This window comes from Rhopalosiphum padi, chromosome 2 (genome assembly GCF_020882245.1).
Source record: "Rhopalosiphum padi isolate XX-2018 chromosome 2, ASM2088224v1, whole genome shotgun sequence".
NCBI classification, from domain to species: domain Eukaryota; kingdom Metazoa; phylum Arthropoda; class Insecta; order Hemiptera; family Aphididae; genus Rhopalosiphum; species Rhopalosiphum padi.
The window spans coordinates 18062450-18074753 of record NC_083598.1 but is presented as its reverse complement, the minus strand read 5'-3'; the positions used below and the strand labels follow the sequence as shown (position 1 = coordinate 18074753).

The 12304-nt window shown below is 24.1% G+C and overlaps 1 protein-coding gene across 6 annotated transcripts in view; it reads left to right on the top strand.

The window, feature by feature from the left end:
- Nucleotides 1-5789: 5789 nt before the first annotated feature.
- Nucleotides 5790-12304, top strand: part of LOC132923013 (cell adhesion molecule Dscam2) — a 131222-nt gene continuing 124707 nt past the window's right edge. For all 6 annotated transcript variants that reach the window (XM_060986796.1, XM_060986793.1, XM_060986794.1 and 3 more), the window contains exon 1: nt 5790-5879. In XM_060986796.1, coding sequence (XP_060842779.1) covers nt 5825-5879 — 55 coding nt within the window. In that variant the 5' untranslated portion in view covers nt 5790-5824. The remainder of the gene's footprint in view (nt 5880-12304) is intronic.

Below are 12304 nucleotides of genomic sequence, written 5' to 3'. Positions count from 1 at the left end.
TGAACGTCGTAAACAGTTGATTCAACCAGTTACCCTGTTGTTTGTTTGTCAATCACCTCGCTGGTTCTCGCGATGACGTGTGTAGTGCGTACCCATTTCGATATTACGATTAATACATTTGAGTGCAAGTGGTCAATTATAAACGGGTATAGTTTGGTTTGTCTGTTGTGTGATATAAATCAACCAATCAGAGTACATCGGAGATCGAATATCATTAGTTTAATTAAGTTTGTTGATTATTGTGTATTATTAATAATAATAATAATGCATATGACGTGATGAACACTATAATATTCATGTTAATAACAATTAACAAGTCAAAAGATAGCATGGCTTTTATATTGATTATCTGGTTACTTTACGATATCCACAAAACAGTGTAATATCAGTGGATAGGTATAGATATATTAGGTAGGTACATTATTTTATTTTAATTTATAATTACACACAATTATATTAAATATATAAGTGCCTACAAAATACCCAAATGTAGTTGTTAGGTTTATTGTTTATTAAAAAATTAATGTAGTTTATTTTACATACCAAACTAAAATGTAAAAGGGAAAAAATAAATTAACTTTTAATAAAAAATTTCTATAACGTATTAAACAGTGATAATATCTATAAAAGTGAACAATACTGATTGTACTTAAACAACAAAAATGAGAAATTCGCATATCAAATAAAATAAACGGTCGGTCGGCGTATACTAGAGAAATGGTTGCTTAACACTTAACCATTATATGTATACTGATATGTTTATACAAACATTGCTATATTTTTCAAAAACAATAATAAATGTATCATCAACGAATGATTTATATTAACTTACCTATATTAAAAAGTCTGAAGATATTCCACAAATAAAGGTCTACTAAAGCTAAATAGTGGCGTAGGTCCATGCTAATAAGTTTGGAAGATATATGGAACTATGGTGATTTAAAAATTTTAATAATCAATTATAATTATTTATCTATTGAAAATTATTTAACATGGTCTAAGTATAACAAATATAATAGAATCAGTATTAAATTTATTTTATATTCTTGTAAACACATTTTTAAACATTTTTTCCTTTATATAAACATTTTAATAACTGAAACAATTCTCTCCTATTTGTAAATTAGGTACATCAATATTAAAAATATATATATATCCACCCTTTATGTACAGTAAAAAAGGAGATTTCTTATTTGAATGTCAGAAGTTTGTATTACTTTTTTTTTTATATTACCAAAAAATGTATTTACAATTTTTTAGTTTATATTACTTCGAAACCACTCTTTAAGTATCAAATACGAATAATATCAAGAATTTTAAAATGTAAAAATTTAAATAAATTCATTATTAAAGGGAAGAAATTGAGATTACACTTGATGAATAAATTTATGTATATAAAGTTTGCAAATATGCACAATCGTCATATTACAATTTAAATTTGTTGAAAAAACTATGACGTTTCACAATGTTTATCACTGATAATAAAATCGTTACATTAACGACAAAGGTGTAAAAGCTAAAACTCAATAATTTTTATAGTATACCTTATAAAGTTATTATGAATAAAATAATTGAAATATATAGATACCATAAAACTATCTTATTTATATGAGTTTAGATTTTATTATACGTATTTCGAGGTCCTAACCTATAATATAATTGAGAAACACCAATATAATATGCGAAACGAAATTGTTCGTTTAATTCAACAATTCAAACGATTTCAAACATTTTGCAATACTGTTGAAGTTAACCGCTTTGAAAGACCAAAAAGTTTATACAGCAACGTGAAAACTTTCATTATTGGCTATAATGTGGTTTATCAAAATTTTATATAATTTAGAATTTAATAAAGAAACATTTTGGTAAAATATTCTACAAGTTATACTTACTGTTTAAGTGCAAAGTCGTAAAGATAATTTTAACGATATAATAATTATTAACAAAGTACACTAAACATAACATTTTCAAATTGTTCAACTTTTAATTCAATATATTTTTTTATTTTTATTTTTCTGTGTGCATAATTTTTAAATAGTTGTTGTAAATTTGTAAATAATATGTCCCCACATATGTATTAAACAGCTATTGCATTTTTAATTTTTAAATTCTATTTAGGGTAAGTGGTATATTTGATTTAATAGATGCGTAAAACTCGTTTGGGTTTTATTTATTTATTTTTCTTTTGAAAACGCTTTGGACAGAAAAAAGTTTCATACTTGTTCTGTGTATATAAACCGAAAATAGATTACATATTACCTACACAATAGACAATATAGTAAGAGGCCTTTATTTCAAATCTCTGGGGTGTTTTCAGGAAACAGTGGAAATCGGCAATACAATTCGAATGAAGAAATATAAGCAAACAATCTTAACTAGATTTGGGTAAACTAAACTTAATAACTGTCAGAATCGTTTTTCAAATTCAATTATTTACCACAACATCCAAATTTAAACACATTCCACAGTTAATGACCAGCACTATTCACGCTTAGAAAAATTCATTTTCTTAGAACTACTAATTAAAATTAGTTGTGCTTACAACATATCTTGTCAATCATTGATGTGTAAAAATGTCGTATAAATTTAGAGTTAAGGGAGTGTAGAGGGCGAAGCCTCCTACGGCTTATATTGACACTAAAAGTATTTTATACATATACCAGTTACCGAATAGACTTGATTACCGTGATAAATAATAGATCTCAAATAGCTATAACTTCGAAACAAAGACCGAGTGACAATTTCAAATTACACCACCGTTCTTAATTCGGTGAAATAGGCGTATGTCCCAACAATTTTTTTTATTATTTCTCAATGAGATGTTTGGCGAGTTAAACTTGTTACAAACATGGAATCAAACAAACACATCAACCTGAGGTTAGAGATTTATTTATCCTAGTTATGAAATACTTACTGCCACTGTGCCTGATTCGGCTCAATCACACAGTGAGGCCTTGGTTATATATTGTGTCGTCGGATCTGTATAGTTCCTGACAGAACAAGTCACCTGTTTTCCCTGAGTTTTCACATTGCGTCGTAAAAAGAGTCAAGGTAAGATATGCATACACCGGTCACCTATATAATACCATTCTCAAATTCCTTTATAGTGATTGTTCGTGTATTTAAGTGACTTTTTGTCGATTTATATACATGCTCAACTCTCAACATCTTACGGTATATAGTATTAATATAGCACGTTTGACATTATATGCACGTAAAAAAAGACTGTAGGTAAACTAAAATATACTTATAAAAATGTACTTGTAAAAAATATATTATATTTTATTTTTGATTTTTCGACATTGGTGTATGCTTTTAAAATGTACTTGTATATTTCGCTTTCAATCTGAACACCAGCTATAGTATTCAAGGAAAGTTACTAATACGTGTAATTTTAGAAATTAAAATTATTTTAATCTATTATTAAACAAATTGTCGGGTATATAATTTATACTACCTATATATTCTATTTTGTATAATATGTTAAGCATAACTTAAATGTTGTGGACTTGTGGTAAGTTGTTTAACATTAAACTTTCCAAATCCTTTGCACTATAATCTAGTTCAAGTAATTCAACACGCCACTGGTAGTAATAGACAATTTCTTACTCGTTTTTCAAGAACCGTCATTAATTATTATTATTTATTGTATTCACACGTCATAATAATGTATGTATAAGTATTTGAACAGCTTATAAAAAATTAAGGTAAAATTGTAATTTTGTGCTCTGTACATACATTTTCTGTTCAATATAAGCTATAATGAATTTGTAATTTGTATTGTTGTCCAAAATCAGTATAGAACGTAAAATCAATTAAAAAAAATTATACAATCATATAAGACAACTCTACCTCAAAAATCTGAAGCTTGTGACAAGATATAGGCGAACAAAATAAAATAATTAACTAAGCATTAACCTAATTCAGGAGAAAAGAATTATATCATATTCTTAAATTAAATTTAGAATGTATAAATTGAGTAATAATACGAATACCAGGTTAGGTTGAATTAATATAATATTTAATAGTTGAATAATCCTTGCCCAAACGATCTACGCCCGTACAAAATGCACCCGTTTGGTTGCCTATAATGCTAACAATGCTAACATTTTGCGTAAGGATAAAAACTATTTTTAGTTTTCTGATTTTGTGTATAGATGATATCTCTCACATATCAATTGTACATAACTGTCCTGTCTATAGTTGTATTTTTTCAATCGATTAACCGATTATGTATCATTCGTTAAAAATAATCTATTATTCCAAATGTATTCGAATTATAATAATAATAATAATAATAATAATGCACAGCCTTTAAACATAATAAAGAGGTAATATAATTGAGATAGTCGGTGTCTTACACCTCAGAACAATTCATATCTACACGCCGATAAAATACAGACATAAAAAAAAAATTCTAGTAGCCGTGGCAACGTGCGATTATTATTATTATTATTATTTTTACTGACTTCAACCCTTTAAAATAAAAATTTTGAAAAATCCTTTCTTAGTGCATGGTGAAATTATAACATTAATCTATCCTCAAAATTTCAATTCGATAACTTAAATAGGTTCGGCTCTGCGTTGATTATTATAAAGTACACTTTTCTTTAAATATAGAGATTTAAAAAAAAAGAAAATAAAATTATATTTTAGACTTCAATAAAATAGTTATTCGTTTTTTACATTATTTTTTCTTAAGATTTAAAGTAATCTGCACAATTCCATATGTTTTAGAAAAGGTATTATTGTATTAGTTATTCCGATTTGAAATCCTAGAATTTCGTATAATATGATTCGGGCATACATTAATCTGTTTTTAACTTAATTTAATCATAGGTAACCGCTGGGTAAAATTAATATGCCTAGATATTAATAGGTATATTATAAGTTATTCCATTTTTTTTTATTTCCTGATATTTTAATGTTAAGGTATAATAAATAGATATTATATAGAGACAAGTACACAAAATCACAAACAAGTTTGTTATAAAAAATTAAGCACAATATCATAAAAATTATAATAGATAGTATATTTGTATAATTTAAATTATTTAAAATGCATTTTTTTTTAAATAATAAATTTAAAAATTAATAACAACTAAAAATATTATGCTTATAATTTTACAAAAAAAGTATTTATCGTATATCATAATTAAAGATTTTGAATTCTAAATAAAGCAAGAAACTTATTGATTGTATAATCTATTTTTTTTTTAATATATTTATTTTGTTGTTTTCTGAAAATTATGTTTTGGAAAAATAGTACTTCTTAAATTGATAATAGCGATTGGAAATATTCTGGTTTATGTACTTTTATTAGTTTTAATTTTTCGATTTCCTTTGTAAACGCAGGGAAAAACTATAAAGAGAAGTCTAAACATTGATTTCAAATTTTATATTTCAACTCGAATAAAAACATACACCTGTTTCAGTTGCTAGCCAAACCTAAGTACTAAATAAGTATTTAAAAATGTATTATATTCGTGGATAAATGTGGATTTTACGTTAACATCGTGAACTTCTATGTTTGCTTTCCGTCAAATTATGATATATGATCATCGCGTACAGGTACTTACGAAAAAAAAGCCTTACAACATAGGATTTGTTATATTTTTCTTCGGAAGTCATTATAGCGTGTCTTAGAGAAATACATTACAAAAACGCGGTTTTTTGACGCGTAAAAAAACACTTGCACAGTTGCACACAAGTTATAGGGGGCATTTTACTGGGCGGCCGTTTGCCGGAGTGTATTAAGCCTGGTCAGGGGTGTCGGCGCAGTCGCCGGATATCGTCAGTATCGGTTAGACGCGCAACCCTCGACATGTTTCGCCGGCTCGGCGTGACTTTTGTTTTCGTCGTGCACATTTTTTTACCCGGTAAGAACTTTTAAACAGCCGAGTATTTTTTATATTATAGTATTTTATATTTTTATTGTTTTTTCAAATTGTTTTAAATTATTTAGTTTATGCATAGGCTGATATAATAATTTAATGTAAAACATTAAGAGCTTAGAAAAAATATTTCTATTTTAATTTTCAATGTGGTTTATATAAAATATGTATACAAATATACAATTTAATTGTTTTTTTTTAATTTTATTTTTAAGCGTTAGGTTTTTACTTTAGTATTGCATTTTATTTTAATAGAATGTTTATACAGTATATACAGATGTACAATAATAATCAACTTGTTTTTTTAAATTTGCATTAAGTGACATTTTATGCAATGCAGTATTATTTATATCTCAACAATTCTAAAATAATTATTTAGATATTTTTACACAGAATTGTTGATATAAAAAAAATTACATTTTAAGTACATATAAAATAGTATCTCTGATACGTAATAACTCAAAACTGTATCAATTATAAAGCTTAAAACTAAAAATCCGTTAACATAGATATATTTCATAGAATATTATCTAACTTACACAGTAATTATTCTTAAAAACATTTTTTTTTAAATCTACAAACTCGAACTTAAATAATCTAAATACAAGTGATTTGTAAAATATTGGAAATACAGAAGATTGTGTTTATAGATACACAAATATACAATCTTCAATCATCAAAAATGATATTGACGAGATTGAAATGATTTTATCTTAAATTAATTTCTTTTGAGTCTTTAACTAGTTAGGTACTGTAAATAAAACCTTATAAACCGAATATATAAATATATAAATTGGATAACTAAACTTTATATTTCTGGACGATGTTTCGAATATTTTTTTATTTTATACACTTGGTTTTAGTCCATGACTATTTAATTTTTTATACTCTAGAAAAAATTAAAAAAATTGTATACAATTTTAATATTGGGTATGTAATTTTAAACTTAACATACCTTGATATTATATAAAAATAAATGTTTAAAGTATTGCCTATATTGTATAGATGATTTATTTTTAGTGAGATTAATATATACTTAAGATATTAACTAAAACTATTTCTTCTCTTTATTTCACTTAATGTAGGTAATTTTAAGTGCTCGAAGAACATTTTTGAAAATAAAGTGCATATTTTGTGTGATATTATGTATGTATCAGGTATATTTTCCTTGCAATATATTTGATCATAGAGTGATTTTATCTCCCGAGTAGTAAGTATTTTAAGACATCCATTTTTACTTCAAAGTTATACTTATACACTACTTATTTCATAATAAAATTCAGTAATGTCCATATAGCAAATACATCAAGCTTATATGTAATTTCTAATACAGATTAATATGTATATTGCTTATTAACAATGTATATAATAATATGGTTTTATATTAGAAATTTACAAATATTTATAACGTTTAACAGTTTTTAAAAATATAATTAAAAAAAATCCTTAACCTGTCCAGTAAATTTTTAACTTTTATATGTTTGATAAAAATTAAAAAGTGAGGGATTCCATTAACGTAGTCCATTCAAATTGATTAAACACATATAACACACTGATAACACATTTTTTTGCATAAAACATTTAACTATTTACTACTAAATTTAAAATAAAGTAAAACTTATATTGAATATAATATATATTACTTAAAGGTTATCGGATATATTGTAAATCCTACATGCACTATTGACTATAATATGTTTATATAGACTTATAGTAGGTGTCTGTTTATTTATTAGGGACCTTTATCGTCTCCTAAGGTTACTGTTTGTATTGTCTTAACAGTATTCCCCAATGACCAATATGCTGTTTTATGATTTCAGGCCACATTCAAAATATTTTGTATTTTTAAATTTTTAATTCCTACTTAAGTTTATGTGCGTGACATATTTTATAACTTCTCGAATGCATAATGTATTTGTTTAAAGTAAACCATACGTATATAAATCTTGGCATACAATAAATAAAAAAATCTTTTTATGAATTCAAAAGAAAATGTGCAAATTATAATTTCTAGACAATTGTTAATTAGTTCTTTAACTTGAGATTTCCTTAACTAAAACTTATATTTTGAATAAAATGAATTAAAATTATTAGGGATTAATGTATTATAATTTAAATTAGATAGATATTACATAATATTACTATTGTTATAACTAAAACTATAATCCATTATCTTAAAATAATATAAAATAAAATATTGTATAGAAATGATATAAAATTATAGAATATACTTAATCATATTAAAATAACTATAAATAACTAATATTATTTGTAATGATATTTTGCAACACTAATATAGAAATGAAAAAATAATATTAATACCATAATTTAATATTATTATAAATAATACAGCAATAATATTTAAACTATCATTTATGTAGATACTAAATTGTTTATTAGTATTTCATATATTTTAATATAATTATGCGATATAATAATATAATATTATAACAATATTGTTGAAAAATACACGAATTTAATTTGAACTTTAACCGATTACTAAATATTTTCTTTATTGTTTGTTAGTAGATATTTGAGTTTTGATTCTATGTCAATTATTAATTACTAAAAACTTACATATATACATGTATTTTAATAATAAATACGTATCTTAATTATTTATCACAACATGTATAACAACGACTACATGAGTATAAAATACAATTACTTTTTTAATTAATTAAAAAAACAATTGATTTCAACTTTAATGAGTAAAGTTAGATAAATATATTTATATTTATCGTCTCATGTAGTTATATAACTCTAATATTTAATTTATACTTAGTTTATTAAAACGTAATTGAACCAGTAACCATAATATACATTTAAATAAACGACAGACAAAATCAATGGTGGTGGTATATAAATAACACATTCATGATTATAAATTTATCAACACGAAATAACTTTAAATAAAACATATAATTATCAAATACAAGTACTTATGCAAGTTACCTATTCATACTTAAACATGGTATTGCCAAGCTTCAGTTCTTAAAAAACATATAAAATATTATGCGGTTAAATATGCGCATTTTATTAGGATGTATACAACTATTCATAAATAATATATATCATTATTTATATTCCAAGTTAAAATTACCTATTTGTGAACACACATAATAAGTTATATATGAATACAACATAGGCAGTTAATTAAATATTCAACAGGGTTTATTTGTTCGCATTCTATTAAATAGTATAATATACGTAAAATATAAAATATTGATATGTATTATAATGTTAAAGTTTCATATATTTTTAAGTTTAATTAGTCCATTTTATTTTAAAAAATTTAAGCAATTACTATAGTGCTTATTGTTTATAGTTATCAAATTGTATTTGTACTACTAAAATCTAAATAAAAAAATAATATATAAATCATAGTACATTGGTAAGATTATAAGATATCAATAACTTTCAAAGAAATCATAAAAAACTCGATTTATGTCATTATAATGCGATTAAGACTTATAATATATTGTGAGGCATTCTAGTTAACTGTCATTAATTAGTCACTTCCAAATGTTTTCAAAGTTAACCCGGGTCTATAAATATGACACCAACAACAAAGTTATAGTATCTATTAGCTGAAATATTATAATTATTAAAATTAAAATTATTTATTATTAAATTACAATTATTTGGTAAATTAATTGTTTAAATTCTGCTTTTTCAATGGATATAACATGCAATGATAATATACAATATATTTATAATATGAATATAATAAGAATTGCTTCTAGTATCGTATATTTCAAACTATAGTTACTATCAAAGCATTAATAATAAGAATACGTTTATAAAAATTTGTTCAGTTTTCCGTGGTTATTAATTATTTTTCTCGTAGTTTTTATTTCATAATTCGACACATAATATGTCACTTATTATTTATAAAAATAAACTAAAACTATTTCTTTACTTACCATCAACCAAGAATATATTTTTAATTACATATTTTGAAGAAACATAAAAAAAATGATTAAAAATTAAAATGTATGTTATACATCTATAGAGTTTATGTTATAATATTAACTATATGACTAGATGGCTATAGTAAATAAACGTGTGTACCTAAACGATAATTATAAAATTATCGTGTTGAAGAGTTATTGTTAATATAGACCAATGGAAAAGTTATGTTTTTTTTTTTTTAATGAACTGGTATTTTCCTTGTTCGTTGTTGAGTTTACGATTCGTTTTTAAATTGCATCGCGTCAACTGCGTCCCACTACGCCCCTTTCTCGATTCATATTGGAGCGAAAGTTTAATTTGAACGTCGTCGGATTAAAAACCACTCCTCCATCCCCAATGACCATTTACTAGAAGACCATCGTTCTTTTGCCGAGAAAATTTTCATTCGATTCTCTGGATTATTTTACACGGTAAACTTTTCCGTTTACTTTTTTTTTTTATTTTTACAATCTTGAATGTACTTTATTTTTTATTTACATTTTTTTCATACTCTTCTTATTTCATCGTGTTAAATTTCTACTGTTTTTAAGACTTTACCCTTCTTCATTGGTCGTAAAACAAGAAAAAAAGAAAAATATGACTTGTGGTTATAGTCTTAGTGAACTATTATTTCATTACTGCACACCCGCGGATATGAATCAAAAAGTATTTTCCGAAAACATTTACAACTGTTATTAGCGTCTCCTGCACGAGTTTCAGCGCGGTTTGTTTTTTTAAGTATTTCATTCAACTTATAAAAAAAAAATTCTTTTATAAATTACTTTTAGAGTGCCGCTAATTTGAGTAACGTGTTACTGCATAATTCAAATGTATTACTCATATTTATATAAAACAATATGTCTAAAACATCTAAAGAACATAGTTTTTAATATTTATAAAATAGTTTGGGTACATGTTTTGTATAACGACTTGGCTTAGACAATATCGTGCACGTTAAAAATAGTATTAAATATTTTTAATATTATGTGGATGTGAGCATTCAATATATATTATATATAATTAATAAGTTATAAGTTAAAGTCCGAATTGATATGAATTTAAAATTTAAAATATGCACCTAAAAAGCACAAAACATACAAAATAGTTTTTAAATACTTTGCAATTTTTACGTATATTATATTTTATCTTGTAGGTTGTTAAAATGATTTATTAATTAATTATCATTATTTTCAACATACAGATAATATTATATAATTTGTATTTTGCCTACAATGTACAGTAAATAATCTACAGCAATTTATTTATCATAAAATTATAAAAACAAAGCTTTAATGATGAAAATAATGATTATATCAATAAACTATAGTAATATAGTAATTATGATAAAAAAATATAAAATATCCAATTTAAAGTTTATTAGAAAAACAATAAGTAACTATTATGATTTTCATATTGGTCTTGATTAAATTAAAACTACGGTTCATATCAATAGGCTTGTACTTAGAAAAACTACGTTCCACATCAATGCTTGATATGGGTACATATTTTGAAACTCAACAGTCTCGAGACCATTTCTGGGAAAAAATCTAGATAGAAGAACTCAGAAATCAATCTAACTTAACGTTCTCACCTCGGTGTATTTTAGAAATTTCTTTTGAAATTAACAAACCTTTATACCTACTTAATAATAATTTAACGTAAAAATACGCTTTCATTTTTAAAACGATAATTAATAGAATTTGTAACTTGTTTAAAAATGTCTAAAGCTTCTATAAGTTGTAAACCTGAAGTCTGAAGTTTCAAGTTTAAACAATAATTGAAAAATGTGTTTTAATTTAAGTTAAATCCTTAGTTATAATCTTTTAAGATAGATAAAATTAAACGATAGAAAAAATAGTATGTAATGAATTAGGTACCTACTATAATAATGAACTACGAAAACGTAATATTATATTATTTATAAAAACATTTTCAATTTTTGTGTTGTGGAATAGATTTGTATACAATAACTATATATAAAATTATGAAATAAAATTAAAACATTTAAATGTAAAATGTAAAGGTGTAATACACAAAAACATACGTTTTTATGGAAAATATGCAAAGTATACGAAATAAAAATTTGAAATTTTCCTTATTTAAGTGAAAGATGAAAATCCATTTACTATATGTAATTACTGATATAAGCATGAACAATGAACATGCACTATAATATATGCAAAATCCGGCATTTAGCTATAAGTACCTAATAAGTAATAACTAACTTTTACTCCTTAAGTACCGTCTAAATCAATATATAATAGATATTATATGATACATACAACTGTAATCATACAGTATACAGTGAAAATGAAAGAACATCAAAAATGCATTTATCTAAAATATAAATTGATAATAAAAACCAAAATACAAATATATATTAAATACGTTTTAAAAACAGATATACATGCATTTATATATGTATAAAAAGATATTTAACTTTCTAACTTATTTTT